Below are 22,808 nucleotides of genomic sequence, written 5' to 3'. Positions count from 1 at the left end.
ACCTATAGCTGTGGAATTATTATTATTATTATAAATTTCAAATGGAATGAAGAATAAATTAATGCTGTGCCCATATAGTTAGCCCTTAAATGAAGCTCTCGAGATGGAGATGGTTTGCATGTATAAGTTCTAGAGTTGATATTTTTTTATATTTAAATTTGTAATAAATAACAAACAAAAAAAACATCCTTAACTTACAGAAATGTATAAATACATGCACCAAAAAATTTAAAAAAAAATCTTTAAGTTATAATTAAGTAAGAATATATATATATATATATATATATGGAGAAAGAAAAGGGAGGAGGGTAAACGTGATCCTAGGGTTGGCTGGCCCACGTTTGTCCATGGAACACTTCACGTGCTGACCTTCTTTGTCATTCTACCATGCGAACAAAGAGGTACAAGTTTTGCATGCGAGAGAATAAAGCCTCCCGGGGCCAATTTGGTTTGGTGCCTTTGGACGCTTTTAGGATATCAGAATTCAGAATAGGGTAAAGTTTGACATCTTCGATGAATATTTCTTAGCTCATCTTACTGCCATCAAATTCAATTCAATGACATTTTGGATGATAAGTAGGGCTGCTTAAAATGTTTGTAGATTCAAAGCCGATATGAACTATAAAAATTAAGTTAGTATGTATGAGATATGTTATTAATTGCTATAGTAAGAATTGAGTTTAATAAAATATGTCATATTATCTATAATTATAATAAAGTGTATTTTGAGTTTTCACCTATGGAATCCCAAGTTAGTATTTTATGAATCCATACTTAATAATAACTATGATATATGTAGTTATTAATTATGAAATTATATTTGACTGTGTATCAAAGTATCTGTTGTTGTGCGCAAATATTTTAGTAAATTTAGATTATTTGCTGTTGTACAAAAATATTTCAGAAATAAATTATTTGCTGCTGTACCAAACATTTCAGATATGTATCGATTATTATTGTTGTTGTACACAAGTAATTTAAAAGATAACATATACTGTTGTTGTACACAAATGTTCATAAAATAGCATCCAAATTGTTTTAAATACAACTTCATTGTTGGGACAATTATGGTTTCACTTGGTTTCTAGCTTATAGCCAAAGGAAGGCCACGCATTGGTGCCTCTTCCATTGACTACAACCTAAGGTGGGTGGGTTTCAAAAAGAGGAGAGCTCCTAGTGGCAAGGAGGAGATTATATATTTGAGTGACAAGGAGAGAACTATTGGTGGCAAGGAGTATGATTATTCCCACTAGAGAAGAGAAAACTAGAGAAAAAAATTATTTATTTTATATTTTACAAATGAGTCTCTTGCATTTAATATGAAGAGATATTTTCAAAGTTGGTGTTGTAGTAATTTTGGTACTTATAAAATTTTTGAAGCTGCAAAGAAAACTTTACTAGTATTGAAATACTAAATAGATACATGTAGTGTTAAGGAAAACTGGAAAGAAGGGCAAGACAACTATAACATGAAATTAAATCTAAAAATTTGAGCACAAGGAAGAAAGTTGAAGCTTCATGCTATGTAATGTGCTAATCGTATGACAGAACGAGAATTGACAAAAGAAAATATCCAGTAACTAGAAATTCAGAACCATCGTATTGTCGATGCATATGCTTGACATATTATTTTGTCTTTACAAACTGAACAGATTAAGATTGCTACATCTTTTGATTCTTTACTATACATACTTGTAACTATAGCGAAGCACGTTGATTTTCTAGCAGAAAATAAACTTTAGAGTACAAACAATGCCGACATGTAGATCAGGAATATAAAATTTCAGTCTCAAGAGTTGAACAAGACCTGCCAAAAAGACTATATCAGTATGTGGATCTGATATTGAATGACTGAACTGCAAGGAACACTTAGTAATGATTGTCCCATAAGACTTACACTGATGGCATAATGTGAAGCTCAAAGACAGATTAAAGTGGAGAAAAACTTTTAAGAAGAACATTAGACAAAATTATGTAAAAGTTAATGAATCCTGAAATTCTGAAGCAATCTTCAACCTGTCAGAGCGACGAATTATAAGATATAAGAACATGTGTGAGAAAAAAAGAACTCATTGTAGAATATCGGAACATAGCATACCTGGGGAGGGCTAACGAAATTCATCATGAAATACGTAATCATCTTCCGAAAATATAGCATTATAAAATATGTAGGGGTTTTCTAGCATCTCTGACAAACTCAGACACCCATCCTTATCGTGATCTGCCTGCATAGAACCAATGATTCCAGGATAACCAAAGGCATAGTTCGAAGGCTAATTACCAGAACTCTCAAACAACAGAAATATGGTATAAGTAGAACAAATATATAATTTGTTGAAGTGATTTAATGAATTTATCAAGCTTCTTTTAAAGTAGGATAGGTAAACTGATGAACATAGTATGCTACTATGCTAGTTGTCACAAGTTGGCCAACAAGAATGCAGCAAATCTATGTCTTGACTGAGGAGATGAAACTTATTAATCAAGTCCAGTTACTATGTGATACTCCCTTATTCCATTTTCTTCTTCACGACACTCTTCTTCCAAAACAATATTGCTGGTTCTAAGTTTGAATAAGGCTCGAGAACGATTAGGAAGTTCTTGATATATAGATAGTTCATGTCTAGTTCAATTTTAAACAAAGAATCAGATCCAAATAGATTTATAACAAACATTCTTGGCCTTCTAATTAGCCCTTTCATTTACCCTTCACCAACATCATGAAACTTATATAGAATAGCTATCTATGAAAAAAATTCATCAGTAGTAGGATGGGTACTTTAAAAGATATAGCTAGTATCAAAGCTCTTCTGTAAAGGAACTTCATCTGCTCACTCTTCATGCTTTCATAGTTTAAAAGGAGCTTCGGAGTTTTCGGTGCAGTATATAAACAATTAAGCATCCCTTTCCATTGAACTTATCTGGATGTGTCTTAAATTAGCGTTTTGTTTCTTGTGTTCATTTGTTGTTCTGTAGACTTTTATATAGCATCTTATATACTAGATAATACCAAATTATAACTACTTTGTTTAGGATATAAATTGTTGTCTAATACCAAATCCATATCCATATCTATTCAGAACAACTAATGATGCATATTTGATTCCTATATCTGTATAAAGATTCATTAGAGAAACGTAGGTATAACTACAGGGAGGCACTTAAAAAAATGAAGGAAAAAAGAACTACATGTAGGCAGTACGGTATGGACTTATCAGGTGCTTTTACCCTATTGATGCATACTTCATACATGAACTGGTGTTTCTTTGTGTTGTATGTCCATAAAGAGTAGCATATACTTGAGTACTTATCTAAACATACAAAAGACATTTCTAAAACGTATATACACATCTACGATGTAGATTCATATTGAATGTCTTTCAGCAACAGAAAGAGTGACTAGAACTCCAGAGAAGCTATATTACCTGTGATATCATATAATCAGCTTGTTGCTTTGCATATTGATGCTCTGATGGGTGAATATTCATAATTACAGGTTTTAGTTCAGCTGCCGACAAGAACCTGAAAAGGAATGTTGCAAGGTTGAGTTTCCAAAATTTCCAAGATAGAAAGTACTGCTCACAATGCATACCCATCCTTGTCCTGATCAAGGTCTGAAAATAACTTTTTAGCAGGTGCCTCCTCTGATTCATGCGGAGCTTCATGATGATTTTGTACTAAGTTAAACAACTCATTGAAAAATTCTTGAAAATTAAGCTTCCCATCGTTGTCCTTATCTCTTGCCCTGAAGCAAAACAATTCTGGTAAGAAAACCTAGCCATCCATATGGTGATTTACTTAAGTAAGCTAACTAATCTCTTTCAAGAGAGACAAGACACAAAGCAGCAAAGGCTACATGATACAAAATATTAAAAACTCAAAATGCTTTGATATTATAGAAGAAAAAGATAAAGTTGTACCATATGAGAGCAATCATAGGAAATTCTCTCATATCCAATAATAAAAAGTTGACCTCCATCTGCAAGATCTTCACATAACCATCAGCTACTAAGTTGTATCTCACACTAGTATAATTTACAAATAAATGAGCCATATATTCTTCTAACAATGGAGAAACTACAAAGAGCATATGTTCATACACCATATTGGTACAAATGTAATTACTCCTAGTTCAGTAATATGCTTTTCATGAGCTACAACCAAATAGTTGCTTACCTTAATGATAGTTGTGCAGGCAAAGCTTGTTTATACTTTATATGCATAGGGTACAGTTCCACCTCCATTAGATTTACCTTTTAAAATATAGAATTGAACAGGTAAATACAATATCGCTGTCCTAGTTGTACACAGTCAGGGCAAAACTTATCTAATTCCATATGGTCTTAAAATATCTTAGCAGAATAAATCAAATTTAGCTCCATGATATTCAAGTACGAATGCATTAATACTGCTGTAAAATATCAAACACTCCAGCAAGTTATCAATAGAAACTATAATATATCAAGTAAAAGGACGGTAGCTAAAGTAAGCAACAATGTCTAACACCAAAATGAGAGAACAAGAACAAAAAGTCCTGGCAATGAGTTGCACCTGACTTCCTCTTCGCACAACCAGTAGATCAGCTTTGGGTTGGCACTATCTGATGGATGCAAGAAGCTGAAGGAACATGAAGTAAATAATCAGTGTGATGAGTAAGAGGAGAATAATTAAATACGACTAAGACAAGAACGCATACTCGTTAAACTCTGTTAGATTTAGAAGACCATCGCCATCTATATCTGAAGCATTAAAATGGTCCTTATTCCACCAACCCACCCCATCATTTGCTGAATCATTATCTGGCAACAAATCAAAGACGCTCAAACAGAACAATCTATGACTTCATCTCTGTGACAATTTGACATGATAAATTATCTCAAAAACATCTATCATATCAACTCCAAAAGCACAAACTGAAAGTAGACTTCGATAGAATATTATAAGAACAAGCGATGGCCAAAACAAACTTACTAAAACTCTAAGACATGGAAAGTTGTCGACGGCAGGAACCAACTAAAGAACTAGCATATGAACTATTTGCATAAACTGCTAGAAATTAATTGTCAATGTCACGAAAAATAGAAACTGAAGGAGGGCTTTGGAGGAAGCAACAACAAACGTAGCAATATTTGAGAGGAACCATCATTGGGGACACGAACAAAGATGGAAAACATAAAACTGTTAAGAGAGAAGGCAGGTTTAACTCTTTAGTTCAATAATTGTTGAGTGTTGTTAACATAATAAGAGAAGGCAGCTACTGTTTATTTGCTTCATACTATTCTTCTACTGACAGTTTAAATCTCAACTTGTATGATCCTTCTCATGACCCATCCTTCGACCCATCCTTCGACTTCTGCATACATCTTTGTCCAGCCTTTTCTTGATCTTCCCAAATACAATTTGATGAAAATGGAAACAGTTAAGCGTCGTGTAAAATTCCAGAACAGGTAAGAATTCCTCTATTTCTATGCCGACGATTTTGTAAAAATTCAGGAGGTGCACATATTTTAGGGTACCAGTAAAGGTGAATCAAACCCCCCAATAAATCAAGTTACATCAAATCAAAGATAAAAACATCAACTTTTAAGATCAAAAACCTAATTTTAGCACAACTAACATCTAAGATCAACCCAAAATGGTAAAAGAATCAAAAATCAAAGCCAAAGAAAAGTTTACCCAAACGAGGGATCTAACTGACCATCGATTCGCCCGGCCCAGCTCGGCCTCTCGTACTCGTCGAAGGAGACGAAACCATCCCGATTCTTATCGTGCAGCTTCATGTCCCTCTTCGTCCGGTGCATCACATCATTCTGCGCCTGCACGAGATTCCACGCGGCGAGCTCCCCCCCGGTGATGAAACCGTCGGTAGGGGCCACGTCGACCTTTGGGAAGAGCAACAAGATCCGAGTGGTCACATTAAAATGGTCCTCGTCGTTGATGTAGTCCTCCGCGTTCCCGAACTCCTTCCACTCGGGCGCCGACTCCATCCCCGGCGCCGGCTTCTCCTCGGGGTAGTGGGCCCGCTCCCACTCGCGATCCTCCCGGCGGAGCTCTATCTCGGATATAATGGGGTCGAAGGGTATAGTGTGAGCGGCGCCGGAGCCAGCGGTGGCCGGCGGCGAGGGGGAGAATGAGAACGACGACCGGAGCTTGAGGCGGCGATGGGAGCGGTAAGGGCGGGTGGCGGGGGCGGAGAGGAGAAGCACTATTACGACGACGATGGTTAGGTAGAGCAGTAGTAGAAACGAGGGTTTCGCCATCGCCATCGAGGACGACGAGAAGAAAGGGGAGAAGAGGTGATGAGTTCTCTTAGTTTACTGGTGGGGGCTTATAAGGCTATAAAGCAAGGTTAGAGAGAGAGAGGGAGGGGGGGAGATTAAGACTATATTTAGTGACGTGGGAAGCTTCAATTGGTTCCAGTGTTGAAGAGTTGCTGATGTGGATGGGATTCTAACGTTTGACAGGAGTAAAATAACCTGGGGTGATGCAGATGTGTGTATTCTTAACGTTATCGTGCGACGAAGGAAACGGAAGACAAGTGTGCGTTGCATGTCGGGATGGACGTGGATCCTCTGCAATCCCGATTACCGAAATTTCCTGCATCTGCAGGCATCTGATTGGCTGAGATTTCTATTTTCCTGAAGGTGTGATGCCTTCTTCACTTGTACTAATTAGTAACTTTGCACTCTTGGAAGATGTTCACTACATGGGTTAAAGTTCTTCTTCCAAAAACTTTAGGTTATAATTGTACTTGGGATGAGAGTTTGTTTAATTTTTAGTCATCCACAGAGTGTTTTATACCCATGGTAGCTAATTTATAAAGTTCTGCTTTACTTTTGAAAAAATATAAGTGTTTGCTTCTAAGAGAGAAGAGGTAAGTAATTAGGTCATAAGAAATGTTAGAAGGGAATACATATAGGAAAAATATTTATACGAGAAAAGAATACATTGATTAAAAATTAGAATCCGAAAGTGGAACAGTTCCTAAAACTAATAATCACTTTAACAACTCTCATCATTTCCAACAACTAAACAGGCCCAAATTATTTATAGCTAAAGCTAATACTGAAAAAGTTTGGACCATGGCAAAGCCTAATCAAGCCCAACATGGCCTGATTCTCTAGGCATGGCCTCCAATGAGGGGCAGAGTCCACCAAAAGATATATAAAATCTTCTGCTAACTAGTTTGTAGATTGGTAAGCCTCCATGAGGCAATGAGAAAAAGACTAGTTTGTAGATTCTCCAAAGTGAGGATCAGAGTTTCATAGTCCGATTCAACGTATAGGTTTGGAAGTTGTTGATGGTCACTAGCATAGAGGAGATCCTCCTCAGCAATGGCCACTGGAAGAATAGCTGCCATATTGATTGTTCTGCAACGAAGTGAAGATTTCTGAAATGGTTATTTGCTGGCTTGATTCAGGGAGAAGTCAAGAGCAGGCCTCTAAGACTAGAAAGACCTTTGTGGGTATTGAAAATGGGAACTATTAGACCGTGTGATGTGCCCATATCAACAGTTAAACTTCAGAATGGGAATCTTCAGATGAGTTGAATGTTAAGCAGGTTCTGTTCTTTTGCTTTTGGGTTATCAGGCGTCAAGTCAAGAGAGCACTCAAGTGGGAAAGGAATTTGCTGGAAAGCTATTCCTAGAGGCATTGTGACATTATGTCCTCCTCATCGCATGCTGAAATTAGATACAAATTAATGTTGACAACGGTATAATGGTTGTTGATATGTATGTACCCTTACCCTTACTTTGAAGTTTGAAGGGGATGGTTCACTTGTTTTTCTTTTCATTCTGAAAACTAAATTATGTTTCAATTAATTGATATCATCAATCCAAAAACATTTGTATACATAAGCCTTTTTAATCATCCAAGAGCATGCAACAGAAATATTATCCACTTTTAACCATTTGAGTAGAATCCTGTTGGACAATAACTAGGTTGATATTGCTGTGTGTGAAAGTTTAGATTTCGTTTTCATCCCAGCTCTCGTTTTTTCTTTACTATCATCATGCATGTCGAAGAGAGAGAGATATATATATCATATCAACCCTGTTTCAATCAATTGCTATCAAATTGATGAACAGTGATGTTGAATAATTGATTCTTTCTTTATTGACGAATTGAAATCAGACATATATTTGACCTGTCTAAAAACGAGGTAATAAACCATTCAACTCATTTTTATACATGTTCATAGAGTAAGTGTGAAAGCTCTAGTGTTTCAAATGGTTTTACTCACAAAAACCCTCCTCTTTTTTCTCCGGCCTGGATAACAAATAATTATTCCTCTTTGCTATTTTTAAAATGATGATTTTATTCTAAAAATTATTATTCTTATGTTCACATATACTTTATAATAAGGATATAATAATTAGTTTTTATATGATATAAAGTGAAGAAAAATATTAAAAAAATATTTTCTTTATTTATTTTTATTAAATTACCATGTATGCTATTTGATTTGATATAAAATAGGTTGATAGAATAAATATTAAAGATAAATTAGTAATTAAGTTAGTGTGTGATATAATTTTGATGAATCGTATTTATATTCTATAATAAGATTATTACGGTGTTCAGTTATTATTTAAAATAAAATAAAAATATTAAAAAAGAACTTATTATTTTCTTTCTAGAAAAATAATTATTCAATTGGTATGGACTATGACTGATTAATGGTGCTGCGACGTGAGCATTAAATTGCATCCTATAAAATATTCCACTTGTCTCACTCTTTTATTTATTTGTTTTATTTGTTCTTCTATCAATTATTTTGCATCGATCACAATTCTCCTTAGTGGCACTTATTTATCATACTATCATAATTAAATTATTCTTTAAGCACTCTTCCTAAACAAAAGCGATTTTATGGATAAAATTAAATAATAGACTAGAAAAATGGCTATGATGTGAAACTATGGTTCACAAGGCCATGGCATTGGAAGATAATTTAAGATATAGATTTAGTTATATATAATAGAAGTAGTTTTTAGAAACACATTGGAATTTGAACAGGAATATACTTAAAGATTCTGGTAATATTTTATTGCGTTGAGAGTCGTGAAAACTCATGGCTTAACTAATGATCTTTTTATATTATTACCACGAAGTAATCTTCAATTGCTTATATAATTGATGATGTATTGATGTCTTAGTTTTATGCTTCTATTTCAATTGCCATAAGTCGTTGTGACATTGATATTATGACACAACTACTTCGTAATAATAATAATAATAATAATATTTTACTTCATGTGTTTAGGTATAAATTCACTTCACTACTTATAGTTATTTCATCATATTTAGTCACACCATAAGTTAAATTTGAAGATATTTATTAGAGTAAAAGTTGTAGAGAATTAGATAAGCTTTTGGACATATTTAAAATATATCAGTTAGATTTCAAATGACAAAATTATAATAAATATTTTCTTTTGTTGAAAATATTTGTCAAATCTTTATTATTTGAAATGTGTTTATTAGATCGAAAAAAATAATAGTTGTAAAATAGTAAATTGACACACACAAATAGAACCATAGGGGACCAACTATAAATAAATAAAATATAATTTCTCCATAATTATAAAAGGGAATTTCTCAGTCCTTTTTTAAAGAAAAATCTGCATGCATAAAGTTTTATTAACGATACAACAACATATACACCGATGATAATTTTGATACAAATTAAGAGGGAAAATAGAGCAATGAACCTTTCGAGATAATAAGATCAATACTTGGTTATAGAAGATAGTCCAAATGGATTCACAAGCGTTAAGAGAGCTTAAAATCATACTGTGACTCCTTCATGATCCCCACCTACAAATCTCTGAAAGTCTAGATGCGTGAGAATCACTAACTATAACGAAAACAAAGAAAATAAGAAAATTAAACACTCAAAGAGTTTATAAAGCAACTCCCACTGAAGAACCAAACGGGAGAGATGGATAACCACAAACACCATAGTATGAGCCACTGATTTGATAGTGCATCTTCTACTTAACATCATATAAATACTTAACAATTATTGAACCAATTCAGCTACTCTTCTTTCACTCAATTTCTTCTGACCATCCTATAAATTGTTGAGCTTCTTCTTAGCACGTCCAATCTCTTTTTCTAGTCATAGTCAGTTTGATTCATAATATTAAGCTCTCCAAGTTAAGAAGTAGATAGCAAAATTTACTAATTTTTCTTAGGAATGAATTTGAGTTTATTTATGGATAACTTTTAATTTAATAATAAATAGCAAAAATGAGTCACGAAGAAATGAAAGTATTAGGAAAGAGAATTAGAAAATAGAAGGTCAGTTTAAAATATGATCTGTATCCGAAAACTATCTAATCCATATCTAAAAATTATCTGTATTTATTTTTTTTTAAATAAAATTTTTATTTTTATTTTTATTATCCATCAAATATCTGTATACACGAACCAAAAATATAAATCCGAATACCATTGGTTTTCATCCCTTACCTATCCATGGATTAAAAATGTGACGGCGAAACATGTTTTCCCTCCTGAGATCCGATTAAATTCTGCTAAGCGTACGGAGGAAACCCCTGCAATTGTGGATGCAGACCATCCAACTCAGGGTCAGTAATATTCTCTTCAACGAACTCGGTCAGAAATCGCCATAATGTGCTCATCAAAAGAAGAAGGAAAAAAAAAAATCGCCATAATGTCGACATTCTGATCTTCGAACGATCTCACCTGTAGCCGATCGAACGGATTAAACACACGGTGACTCCGGGAGCTCGATTTCCAGCCGTTCAGGTGGGCCCCAGTTAAATCCAACCACTAAAGCGGCCAAGCCTTCGGCGCCGGAATTCCACATCCCACACTATCCCAAGCCTCGTAGCCGTCCGATCCTGTCAGGCCTGCAATCTCGATGCCTTCACGTGCAAATGACGTGGCGAATGTGATACTCTCACCCCGCCACTTGGCCGCAGTGCACGTCCACTTCCGGTCTGCGGCGTGATTCGGGATGTTGGATGACGACATCCCTCTTTTCGAACTCGGCGACTTCCGCTGCACCGCACCGCCCCACCACACCGCTACCCCTTTTCTCCCCCCCTCTCTCTCTCTATTTCAATGCCTTCATCCACAAAACCCCACACGAAACAATAGAGTGAAAAAATTATTTGATTGACGTGCTCCAATTCCTCGTCGATATTATTCTTCGAGACAAGCATTCGATTCCCGCAGTGAAGTCCTCGAATTCTCTCCGTTTTCTCTAACCAAAGATTTCGATTTCTTCCCAGGATATGGACTACTCTATCTACCGCACTCGATTCCGCGATAGATTGCGCCTTGTCTCCGGTAAAAATCTTATCTTTTTGCAATTTTAGGGCTAAAATTGTTTTGGGTCCGTGAGATTTTGATGAATTTCTACTCTTACAAGAAACGGTATCGGCATCCGTGGCGACGACGAGCTGCGGCGCCGCGGAATCCGACGGCTGCCGCAACGACGCGGCGGCGCTGCGGCTGAAGATCGTGGCGATCGCGGCGATCCTGATCGCCGGGGTGGTCGGCGTGGCGATCCCGCTCGTAGGGAAGAAGCGCCGGTTTCTTCGGACGGACGGGGGCCTCTTCATCTTCTTCAAGGCGTTCGCCGCAGGGGTAATCCTCGCCACTGGGTTCGTCCACATGCTCGACGACGCCGAGGAGGCGCTCACCGACCCGTGCCTCCCGGAGTCACCCTGGCGGCGGTTCCCCTTCTCGGGGTTTGTGGCGATGCTCGCAGCGCTCGCGACCCTCGTGGTGGAGTTCCTGGGCACCCAGTTCTACGAGCGCAAGCACAGGGACGAAGCCCAAGATGTCATGGCAGCGGCAGCGGCGGCGTCGGTGGCGGTCTCGGCGGGCGAGGAGATCACAGTCGCCCTACTTCCGCCGGAAACGGAAGAGAGGAATAAAGCGATTCATATAATTGGGATGCATGCGCATGCGGCGGAGCATAGCCATCTACACAGCCACCACCACGGCCACGGTCATGGCTACGCTCACGTCCACGGGCACGATAACGAGGCCCAGGTTTCTTCCCATGTTCGGCATGTAGTTGTGTCCCAGGTAATTGACCTTTTCCTCCTTTTTGTTTCTTCAAACCCAATATGTTTGATAGTGATTTTATTTTTTGAATACTCGAAAAGATTTATAACCACTCTGTCCTTCGAAATTTCTTACTAGATTCTGGAGCTTGGAATAGTGTCGCACTCAGTGATCATTGGGCTATCTTTGGGCGTATCCCGGAGCCCATGTACCATAAGGCCTCTAATGGCTGCCCTATCTTTCCACCAGTTCTTCGAGGGCTTTGCATTGGGTGGTTGCATCTCCCAGGTCAGTGACCTCCACATCTTCTTGCTCTGCTTTGCTCCAAACTTGGTTTCGTGAATCTCATGCCAATGTCGGTGATTCATATTTGTTCCAGGCGCAATTCAAGAACTTGCGGGCCGTACTCATGGCTGCCTTCTTCGCGGTCACGACGCCCACCGGGATAGCCGTCGGGGCGGCGGTCGCGTCCTTCTACAACGCGAACAGCCCGCGGGCCCTCGTGGTGGAGGGGTTGCTGGATTCGGTGTCGGCCGGAATCCTCATCTACATGGCGCTGGTCGATCTCATTGCGGCGGATTTCCTCAATACGAGTTTGAGCTGCAATACGAAATTGCAGGTGGCGTCTTATGCGGCACTTCTCCTAGGGGCTTTGGCCATGTCGGCCCTTGCAATCTGGGCTTAAGCTTATGGTGGTGGTCTCGGTTGTTGTTGTTGTTGTTGTGGGAAAACAACCATAATGCGCAGAGGTGTTGTACAATAATAGTTGGTTGTTCTTAGTTAGTTTTCTTTACTTTATAACTCCATTTTTTATTTCAATGAAGATTGTGGATTGGTTATACTTCAATGGAAGCTATATCAAAAGTTTTTCTTTTTCACATACTACATGGTGGCGTTTCTTTCCTGCACAGATGGCACTTATTTATGAATTAGATTTTTTTTAAATATATTTTACAACAAAAAAGTCGCTTATGTATACTTTTCTTTTCCTATTAATTATTAAAACTTAATTTAAAAAGTAATGGAAAGAAATATAGATCTAATTATCAATTTTAGAGCGGCGAACAAACAAGAGATCCTTTAGGTCCGTACGATATCTAGTGAACTTGCTAAGATGTCTGGCAAGTTTAACGTGTGGACGTAATTCATTTATTATTGCTCGCCGTTTAGTCGAAGTATGTGGTATTTGTGTACGGTTACCCAATTGATCAATTTTGGAAGCATGCAGCAGTGAGATCTGGGAGAACATTGCATCGAGGTCGGAGCATCTGGCATCGGATGCACGGGAGAACATTGCATCGACATCGGAGCATCTTCATCTGGCATCGTACTCAGCAGCCTTGACCTCTTCTTAGGGACGGGGTTTTGGCCTTTTCGAGTAGGGCTGTCAAAATAATAATCGTTCAGCTCAATAAAACTTAGCTTGATCTACTAAATTAGGAATCGAACTTTTTATATATATATAAGTAAGATTCAGTTTGATTGCATATCTGCTTTGATTTTATGAAGTATAGACTTCACTTAAGATTTAATTAAAGCTTGGTTCAAATCTTTTATTCAAACTTAATTTAAAATAAACTTGAAATTATTTATCAAGCAGCTCAAAATAGACTCAACGCTCGAAAGATCTTGGCGACATCGGCTCAATTTAAGCTTAATCCTTCAAATTTTCTTACACTCAAAATTAATTTCTAATCAAGCTTGAACAGAGCTCGATTCGATTACATCCCTAAAATTTAGGCAGACCAATTTACCTGATCCAATTCAAATATATCTTGTTCTCTGATGTTTCAACTATGTATATCAAAAGATTATGATCGTGTTCGAAGTTGAGTACAAAGAACTTATGGGATTTAAGCAATCTTGATGAAACTTAGAAACTTTTTTCTAATAAAAAACATCAAATGTTTAGCTTATATTAACATTAACAACCTACCATGTAAGAAACAATTATCTGACCATTATATTTTGTGCCTAATGCTTTAAAAATACTCTCATAAATTTGTTTAACTATCAATTAAATATGAACGAGTTAACCCTATATGATGCAGAATAATCTTAATATCTTTGACATTAAAAGTGAATACAGAGAAGTAATAAATTTATATTTTTGCTTTCATCTATTGCACATTTACCCCCTAGTACTGTCACTTTTAGCATCCCTCTACTAAGGATGGCAATTGAGTGAGGGTCAGATTCGGGTAGGATCAAAATAACACTAACATAAATTCGACTCATTTAATCCGTTTAATAAATAAATTATATTTTTATACAACCCATTTAACTCAATCAGATCCGTTTAACACGTTAAATATGTAATATTTTTTATTCAACTCATTTAACTCGATTACTCATTTAACCCATCTATACAGCTCGTTTAACTCGTTTACATCTATTTAACCATTTTACATGAAACACTCATTTAACAAAAAATATCACATATTTATACAAATTCAATAGATTTACAATATTATGAGAATATTTAGTAAAAATAAATTCAAATTTGCTTAGCAACTTTCGATGGGGGAGGCATCATCGAAGTTGGCGAAGCAGCGGCAATGGAGGCAAGGCTCTAGGTGTTGGCTCCTACGGCGACGAGCTTCAAATCTGCCGAGGAAGACGATGCAGGAGAGGTCAGAGGCGATCGGTGCGGCCAGAGATGGAGAAGCAGTTGGAGGAGAGAATGTAGCAAAGAGAGGAAGGAAGGGTAGATGTAGATACGGATAGGGAAGAAGGCACCTAATGAACCGTCGGAGAGGATAGTGAGAGGTAGCTGAGGCGATAGTAGGCGGAGACAAGGTCGAACGTACCACGACACACGGCAGATGGTCGCGGTAGAAGGAGATGGGGAGCAGGGACAGTAGACGGAGTCGGGGAGCAGAGACGTGGCGGTAGGCGGAGACGGGGAGTGGAGACGACAAACGGAGATGTGAGAGGCGGTAGGCACGGCGGCAGACGGTCGCCGTTGGGGAGAGACACGGGGCGAATTTTTTTTTCTTTTGAAATGTTGAGATGAATGGAAAAGAGGAAGTGGAGAGATTGAGATTTAAGAGAGAGGGTTAGGTTAGGATTTTATATATATATATATATATATATATATATATATATATATATACGAGTTGATAGGTTGATCGATCCGGATATTTAAACGGGTCAAAAACGGGTCAGTTATATAAACCTAAATATAATCAATTTATTAAACGGATTAGATAGATTAACATGTTTACTATCCGAACCGAATTATATTAAATTCAAACTTGATTAAGAGAAGTTATCCTGTCGGGTCAAATTTTGCCAACCATACCCTCTACGTAAAGACGAGGACATGTTATATAATTACCAATGTACCTCTCTGTGGTTTTGGTCCTCGTCTACGAGGTGTCGACACTCTCATTGAAGCTCAAATCTAACCAACACCTCACCACAATGTCGACATCCTTCTTGTCCCTCTCCTTAAAAGCCCACACCCTTCCAACTATTCACAGATAAGTCCTTCCGGAAACAAAAAGGAGAAAACCTTTCCGCGCTATCGCCGATGGCGAGCGACGACGGTTGCCGCGGGGAGTCGGAGGCGCTCCGCCTAAAGCTCGAGGCGATGGGGGCAATCTTCGCCGCGAGCGTCTCCGGCGTCGGTATCCCGCTCATCGGACGCCGGCGGCTGCTCCTCCGTCCCGGGGGAACCGGGTTCGCGGCGGTGAAAGCGTTCGCCGCGGGGGTGATCCTCTCGACGGGGTTCGTCCACATGATCCCCAACGCAGCCAAGTCGATCGCCGACGCGGCGATCCTCCCCGAATTCCCCTTCTCGGGATTCGCGGCGATGCTCGCCGCTCTCGGTACTCTCTTCATCGACGTCGTCGGGACGCGGTTCTACGAGAAGAAGCACAGCATGGTGGAGGAGAAGGGGAAGATGAAGATGAAGGAGAAGGAGAAGGAGGTTAGGGTTGGGATCGGGTCATCGGAGGTGAGCGGTGAGGGTAGAGACGAGGCGATGCACATCATTGGGATCCACGCGCACGTCGCGGCGCACGGGAACTGGAAGGGGGACAAGGACTTGTCGCACGTGCGCCACATCGTCGTATCGCAGGTCTAATTTTTTTATTCGACTAGGTTTATCAATAGGGTAAATATTTTTCTTATATATATATATATATATATTTGTTGGTTTGTAAAAGGTATTGGAGCTTGGGATCGTGTCACACTCGATTATCATAGGGTTGTCTTTGGGGGTTTCGAAGAGCTCATGCGTGATTACTCCATTGATGGCTGCCTTGTCATGTCACCAGTTCTTCGAAGGGTTTGCACTTGGAGGATGCGTCTCTCAGGTGAGTGAGTTCTTTTCGTTGATTTCTGGCATGCAAGGATAAGTTTACGTAATAATTATTAGTCTCATTGTTGTGTGGAAATATAAAAAAATTAGATCGATGCTTCACATTTTAATGATCAAATTGAGATAGGTTATAAGCTCTTGTGAGGTCAAAACTTGCATGAACTTTTCACTCTCTCTCTTTTTTTTCCAATTGAATTTTATATAAAAAAATTGAGCCTTAGGAGAAAAAATAAGAGAGAAAAATGAAGAAGAGCTTAGTATACTTTTACTTTGACTAAATTAAAGTTGTTTCTTTCACAGGGCGTTATTTCAGTTTGGCTTCTTTCCTTTATGGCAGACTTCTATCATTAACTTACTCTTGTTCCCATTAAAATGAAAACTACTCTTATTTGCTTGTACGCCGGCCACCACTAATACTTATATTATATGTATATAAATGACGAAAGATGTGTATCTACCATCTCATGTTTAGTGACGATATTCTTATCATTAAATATAAAATATGTTTAAGGGAAAATTACAGTTTAACACTTGGGTTTGGCTTGATTTAATCTTTTCTTTTTGTACTTCAAACTTTAGCATTTAATATCTGAAAATTAAGACTAATTTATAAATATTTGATTTTTTTTTCATCTAAAATTGATTGTGGTTTAGTCGCATAAATATTTCCCACTATAAGTTACTAAATGACTAAACTACTCGTACCATTATCGAGCTGAATTTTTGCAATGAATGTCAGTTAAGTGTCTAAACTGAAAGTGCAAGACTGATAAATTAAAATTGGGCTAAATCACTGTGGGATAAACTTCAATTTACCATACTTTTTTTTTAAAAAGATATGCATAGTTTTTTTCGCAGGCTAAATTTGGGAGTCTACGAGAGATAGTGATGGCCATTTTTTTCGCCATTGCTACACCTGGAGGGATCGGCCTTGGGATTGCAGTTGCATCTACGTACGATCCTGGTAGCCCATCGGGCATGTTAACGGACGGAATTCTAGACTCGATCTCCGCCGGCATCTTGATCTACATGGCTCTGGTAGGTTTGATTGCTGATGACTTCGTCGGCCACCAGAAGACCAGCAGCTCCCGCCTCCAACTGGCCTGCTACGTTTCCGTCTTCATGGGCGCCATGTTCATGTCTTCGCTAGCCTTGTGGGTCTAAACTCTCCCGTCAAATTTACTCATTTTCCACAAGTTGTCACACCCTTTTGCGACTCTCTACTTACTTTTTGTAAACAACTAATTTTTTTTAATTATTTATGAGCTCGAAAGTTAGATATACGGTGAACAAAATGCCTATCCTATCTAAATACATAGACAGTTAGGTTTCATCAAATTTTTTTGTCAATATAGTAAGTTGACTAGTCTATACTTTTAAGTCATGTATGTCGTCGAACAATTGTTTTGAACTAAATACCACCTAGATATGCTCTAAGCTGGCACGTTGCTGAGCTATTAATGGAGCCGTTAAGCTAAGCCACCAAACCACCGTAAAATATTTTTCACAATATTATTTAAAGTTAAAGTAGAACCTATTACCTCTTTGGTTATGGAAAATTACCTATTAGAGTTGGTTAGTATAACTAAAATTCTTTACGCATGTACTAAAAAGAAATAGTCTTAGAAAAATAAATATTAATTTTGGCCATGAAATATGCTGAATAATGCACTGGTGCTATGTTGTAGATCTTGATTAACGTATATATAATTGCAGATTGATTCAATCAAGTCAAACGATTCAATAAGAATTATTAATTTTTCTCTTCTAATTTAACAATCGAAATTAAATAAAACTAAATAAAATTAATCGGTCATATGAATCGAAAATACCGATCAACTTTCTAAATTGTAAAAATAAATTAGTTATATTTTATTTTTCTCTTTTAGCTATCTACCATTTTATAAAAGATAAAAATAATAATAAACTCGTAAAAGTTAACACTCATATTATTAAGGAAACAGTTATACAAATAAAAGTACATAAATTATAATTATTTTAATAATTAATCTAGTTGCATGATGAAAATTATTTTTAGTAACTAATTGGTCAGCATCGACCATTGGTCTTCAACCAAATGTGCCTGTAAAGTCATTAGTGAGGAGTTGGGAGTTTACATAATGCATGCATGTGGCGTGCTGATACGTGGCATTATCAAATTAAGTCAAAGGCCGTGACAAATATATGGGGCTGGATGTCATGCTCCTCCCATTCCATTACACATGAGCACGATAACTTGACGCTAATTCTAGAGTTTAGTGACAAATCCCGAGACCTGCTATCGTTGGATTTGTCCAATATAGATAGTAGATAAAATTAAAAATCCAAGCTATAATTAAACTAATCTTCTTCTTCTTCTTCTTCTTCTTCTTTTGATTAAATATAATTAAACTAATCTTGCCAGCCAATGGAAGTAGTGTGTACTGGGATCACCCAAATAGCATCGGCTGATAACGACGCATCAACGACCTAGGAATTGGGATGCCAAAATTTTCTTGTTGAAATGGGGCTGTCTGCTCCTCCTTTTCCAGCATAATAACAGCTGTGCTAGTCTTCTTCACAAATCTTTTTCCACACCCCCACCATTATAATAGATCTAGACAGCTTAAGTATTCTCGGAAAAATTATTCTTCCATAAATATATTTATATTTTATGAAAGTAAAGTCAATATAACTCACCAATTTTGATCTGATTCTCTATTTCTCTAAGTTTATTAGAGCCCATTTCTTAAAAAAGTTGACTCACCCTAATAGCCAGATCCAAAAAAACATAAAATAAATAAAAGAAAAGGTCAAACAAAAACGAAGCATCCTTTATGCCAACCGTTTAATTGAAGCTCTTCGTCTTGCTCACCGACACTGCCACCAAAACCTTTTATCGTAGAAGTACCAATACAATTACAAATTTCACTGCTCCTGTTTCATTAATAGTACACAAAATCTTACAACAATCCACTTTGATAAAAAAAAAATAGAAATAAAGTACAGCAATCCATGCAACAAATAGGAAAAAGGGCAAGAATTACACTTCAATTCAAGTACAGAAGAAGCAGAATAGCACTTCAGATTAGTTATAATAAAATGGAAGGGGAAAAAAATATATATATATATGGAAAAGAATCTAAACTTCCCTAATTGCCCTTGATCAAATTTACATACCAATGTTGTTTTTTTTTCTCTCTTGCAGTCTTACCTTAGAGAGTCCACTTCCAGATCTTGACCCGGAGCTTGACCTTGCAAGGCGCGTCCGGCGTGGCGGGGGCCGCCGCCTTCTTACCCTTGGGAGCGGTGACTTGGATCCCCTCGCAGTGGACTGTAATCCCGATCTTCTTGGTCTTTAGCTTCCCCATCTTTACCCCGGCTTTGGTCTCCAGATCGATCACCAGTGCTACGTTCCCGGACTTCCTCAGACCCGACACCGCCGAGGGGTCCACGGTCTCGCCGGAGGTGGAGACCGTGGTCTTGAGCACCGTCGTGTTCTTCGCCTCGTGCACGAATCCCGGGAAGGAGCCGTCGCCGAGGCCTGCGCCACTGGAGGCGGAGGCGGCGGAGACGGAGATCGGATCGTAGAGGAAGACAACCTTCTTGTTGGGGTTCCGGGCGGTGACGGTTAGATCGAGGGCGGAGGTGACGAGGCCGGAGGAGGAGACGTTGAGGGCGGAGAGGCGGGCGGAGGAGACGGAGAAGGTGGGTCGGTGGGGGTGGTAGAGGACGTAGATAACGCCGCCCGCGATGGCGGCAATGAGGATGAGGGAGACGAGGATGAGGACGATCCAGAGGAAGCAGGAGCAGCAACAGCTCCGGCCGCTGCGGCGGCGGGATTTGGAGGGTTGGGGGCGGTAGGCGGGACGCTGGTAGAGCTGGGACTTCGCCGCCGGGAATGTCGGTGGTCCACCGGCGCCGTTGAGAGTTTGGGGCTTGGAGACGTAGACCCTATCGGCCATTTCCGGTGCTCGGTTGAAAGAGAGAAGAGAATTGGGGCTTAGGATTAGCGTTAGGGGATGAGTGAGAAGAGCGAGGAAGAATAGAAGAAAAAGAAGGAAGGAAGGAAGGAAGGAAGGAAGGAAGGAAGGAGGTGAAGAGAAAGGAGCTCTTCACCTTATGACGATGGGGATGGTTCCTCTGAAGGTTTATCGCCTTTCTCTTCTACTCTTTCGCTTTACCGATTTTTTTTATTTTTCATTTTAGACCCTCTAATTCTTAACTTACAATGATCGGGAAATGTTCAAATGACACCTTGAAGTTGATATAACGGAAATATTCTCCATAGCTTGGCAGTAATAATTTTTTTCTTCTTTCTAAAGTGATTAAACTAGAAAAATAAATAATATAGGGTGTGAAGCAAAAAATTTCACCACTATTGCCTGTTGGAGAAGGCATTTGGTAGGAGGTGATTCGTGACCTTACAATCACCGATGAGCTGTCATTTGGACGGTGCGGATATCGTGTTAGGAGAGTTATCTATTCTAGAATCTGGCCGACTAGGCGTCTATGTTACAGTTGGTAGATGCACACAAATGATAAGAAGGTCCTTAGTAGTTGGATTTGTTGTCAATTTATTGATTAATGTAGGGTGTTAAAAGTAAGTTTCTCTCTCTAGAGTGTTAGTTGGGAGGGATGGCCTACATACTACATGGGCTATCTATCTAGCTGTGTAATAGTTTTTCATTTGGAACAAGTGTCAGTTGAGCTGGATATTGATGGCTCAACTCTCTCTCTTAGATTGAAGCAATTTAAAATTACTATGAGGATTGATTAAGAATCATTGAGATCAATAATCCTTTTTGGCCTTCCTTTTCCTCTAGTACATGTAGAATTAGTGCATAATGGAGTGCATATTGATGATATTATTGTTCTTATCTTTATTTGTACTTTCTTCAACCACGTAATACTTGGATATATTATTGCTGTCTAGCCCACTAGAGGTAATTATTATGGTTATGTTTCTAATTTATTAAATACAAAAGTTTCCATTGGATCTCCAACATTAGCCCATGAAGACTTACTTGATGCCCATCACATAAAATTGGGGCTAACTCATCCATTAGGCCCACATTTAGTGTAGCAAAATTAACTCTCGGCTTCTATGCTAGTAACTACTCCTATGCAAGCCACGAGCCCACAACTAAAATTTAAGGTGTCCTTTAGTTCGTGCATAAAAAAAAATTATAAATTACAATTTTAAAAAATATATTTTATAAATAAATATTTATTTATATATATATTTAAGTTAAATTTTATATAAAATAAGTCACATGACAAGTTATGCACAATATTTTATCACATATAAAATGTGTGATAAAATCATACATATATTTTAGATAAGATTTATAGTATAATTAACATACTTATTCATAGTATTTAGTTAAACATAAATTCTTATATAAATTTATTTAAAATAATTATTATATTTTATATTTAAGAAAATTGTGTATAAAATTATTCTGCTCTAAGGTTTCAACACATCCCCTCTTTATCCCCACCCTCTCCAAGGCAACATTACTCACTAACCCACCAACTGCAGTGATGGCCTTAATCGACGTAGATCTACTCAAGAAGTTCTCTGAGCTTCATCATCTCGCGGAAGACACCACATTGCCAACCAGAAGAGCTGATCTCTGCCGACAACATCACTGGCCTCAGAACAGCATGATGAAAGCTTGGTATTCCAATGGTGGCCTCTTTGCACAGAACCACTTCGTGGATATCTTCACCCACTAAGGGTTTTAGTTGCAGTTCCATGGTTTGCCAATAGAGTATCTCTCAAAATGGTGATCGGCATGCACAAGGAGCTCCGCCATGCACAGCACGCAAATCAATCTCCAATATACCCTACCTACTAACCAGCTAACACCCTCCTCTATTGGACGAACAGCAAAGGGGACAGGATGGTGGTGTTGGCATTTATGCCGCTTGTCAGGAAAAGGATGCGAGGTTTGGGAGGTCAAACTTATTTGAAAAAATGCGGCAATGATTTAGATGGAGAAATATGGGCCATTCTCGAAGGTATCTAAAGATCTTGCATGGTGGCAGCCAGAGATTATAATGGATGGATAACTCTTAGTCCTAGGATTAGGGTATTCAATACTAGTTGTTGTAATAATTTGGATGCACACTGTTTTAGCTTGCAATGCTATTTGCTCGCTTAGTACAGCGGTATTGGCGAGCTCTCCGCTAAATCAAATATATAATCATGTTTACTACTACTTACATTCACCTACGAATTGATTGTTTGTTTGTCAATAAAAAAAAAATGCTCGTAACTCAGACATCAATTTTCAAGATTTTGTTCCTATTTAAACACAGCAAAATTGGCTTCTCGTTCAATTGTGAAATATATCAGGTAGTATCGCTGCTGATTGGAGTATAAAGAGATCCTTTAGTGAATAGTTCATGATGACGATATAATTAGCGGTCAATGTACTTTACTA

At 38.1% G+C, this 22,808-nt stretch overlaps 4 protein-coding genes across 7 annotated transcripts; 2 read left to right on the top strand and 2 right to left on the bottom strand.

The window, feature by feature from the left end:
* Positions 1-1,587: 1,587 nt before the first annotated feature.
* LOC140782748 (uncharacterized) lies at positions 1,588-6,340 on the bottom strand. Of its 3 annotated transcripts, XR_012107934.1 has the most exons (8): positions 5,699-6,340; positions 4,697-4,799; positions 4,552-4,617; positions 3,593-3,745; positions 3,426-3,522; positions 2,099-2,225; positions 1,898-2,016; positions 1,588-1,807 (listed from the first exon to the last, which is right to left on the bottom strand). XR_012107934.1 is itself a non-coding variant. In XM_073129494.1 (7 exons), exons 1-6 carry the CDS (start codon positions 6,264-6,266, stop codon positions 2,109-2,111), a joined length of 1,104 nt encoding a protein of 367 aa, XP_072985595.1. In that variant the 5' UTR covers positions 6,267-6,340; the 3' UTR covers positions 1,588-2,016; positions 2,099-2,108. The 3 variants fall into 3 exon arrangements, 2 of the variants coding, with proteins under 2 accessions (XP_072985595.1, XP_072985596.1); XM_073129494.1 differs by having other exon boundaries at positions 1,588-2,016; XM_073129495.1 differs by lacking the exon at positions 1,898-2,016.
* A 4,623-nt stretch (positions 6,341-10,963) lies between these two features.
* LOC140782433 (zinc transporter 4, chloroplastic-like) lies at positions 10,964-12,930 on the top strand. The gene is made up of 4 exons (XM_073128986.1): positions 10,964-11,324; positions 11,407-12,071; positions 12,189-12,338; positions 12,430-12,930. The coding sequence occupies exons 1-4, from the start codon at positions 11,270-11,272 to the stop codon at positions 12,733-12,735; spliced, it is 1,176 nt and encodes a 391-aa protein (XP_072985087.1). The 5' UTR covers positions 10,964-11,269; the 3' UTR covers positions 12,736-12,930.
* A 2,472-nt stretch (positions 12,931-15,402) lies between these two features.
* LOC140780991 (zinc transporter 4, chloroplastic-like) lies at positions 15,403-17,658 on the top strand. Of its 2 annotated transcripts, none has more exons than XM_073126734.1 (3): positions 15,403-16,134; positions 16,223-16,372; positions 17,236-17,658. In XM_073126734.1, the coding sequence occupies exons 1-3, from the start codon at positions 15,586-15,588 to the stop codon at positions 17,539-17,541; spliced, it is 1,005 nt and encodes a 334-aa protein (XP_072982835.1). In that variant the 5' UTR covers positions 15,403-15,585; the 3' UTR covers positions 17,542-17,658. The 2 variants fall into 2 exon arrangements, with proteins under 2 accessions (XP_072982835.1, XP_072982834.1); XM_073126733.1 differs by having other exon boundaries at positions 17,224-17,658.
* Positions 17,659-19,275: 1,617 nt separating this feature from the next.
* On the bottom strand, positions 19,276-20,740 carry LOC140782658 (NDR1/HIN1-like protein 13). Its single transcript, XM_073129355.1, has one exon. It carries the CDS (start codon positions 20,319-20,321, stop codon positions 19,572-19,574), a length of 750 nt encoding a protein of 249 aa, XP_072985456.1. The 5' UTR covers positions 20,322-20,740; the 3' UTR covers positions 19,276-19,571.
* Positions 20,741-22,808: the final 2,068 nt, after the last annotated feature.

This window comes from Typha latifolia, chromosome 2 (genome assembly GCF_019914945.1).
Source record: "Typha latifolia isolate L0001 chromosome 2, TyphaL0001v2, whole genome shotgun sequence".
Taxonomy (NCBI): domain Eukaryota; kingdom Viridiplantae; phylum Streptophyta; class Magnoliopsida; order Poales; family Typhaceae; genus Typha; species Typha latifolia.
The sequence above is the reverse complement of the archived record's forward strand: the minus strand, read 5'-3'. Positions and strand labels throughout refer to the sequence as shown.

Coding starts and splice junctions, on each gene's coding strand:
- LOC140782748 (XM_073129494.1), bottom strand. CDS start 6,266: ATGGCGATGGCGAAACCCTCGTTTCTACTACTGCTCTACCTAACCATC. Junction 4,618..4,696: donor AATCTAACAGAGTTTAACGA/GTATGCGTTCTT, acceptor ATGTTCCTTCAG/CTTCTTGCATCCATCAGATA. Junction 2,226..3,425: donor CTGATTATATGATATCACAG/GTAATATAGCTT, acceptor GGTTCTATGCAG/GCAGATCACGATAAGGATGG.
- LOC140782433 (XM_073128986.1), top strand. CDS start 11,270: ATGGACTACTCTATCTACCGCACTCGATTCCGCGATAGATTGCGCCTT. Junction 11,325..11,406: donor TAGATTGCGCCTTGTCTCCG/GTAAAAATCTTA, acceptor TACTCTTACAAG/AAACGGTATCGGCATCCGTG. Junction 12,072..12,188: donor GGCATGTAGTTGTGTCCCAG/GTAATTGACCTT, acceptor ATTTCTTACTAG/ATTCTGGAGCTTGGAATAGT.
- LOC140780991 (XM_073126733.1), top strand. CDS start 15,586: ATGGCGAGCGACGACGGTTGCCGCGGGGAGTCGGAGGCGCTCCGCCTA. Junction 16,135..16,222: donor GCCACATCGTCGTATCGCAG/GTCTAATTTTTT, acceptor GGTTTGTAAAAG/GTATTGGAGCTTGGGATCGT. Junction 16,373..17,223: donor TTGGAGGATGCGTCTCTCAG/GTGAGTGAGTTC, acceptor AGATATGCATAG/TTTTTTTCGCAGGCTAAATT.
- LOC140782658 (XM_073129355.1), bottom strand. CDS start 20,321: ATGGCCGATAGGGTCTACGTCTCCAAGCCCCAAACTCTCAACGGCGCC.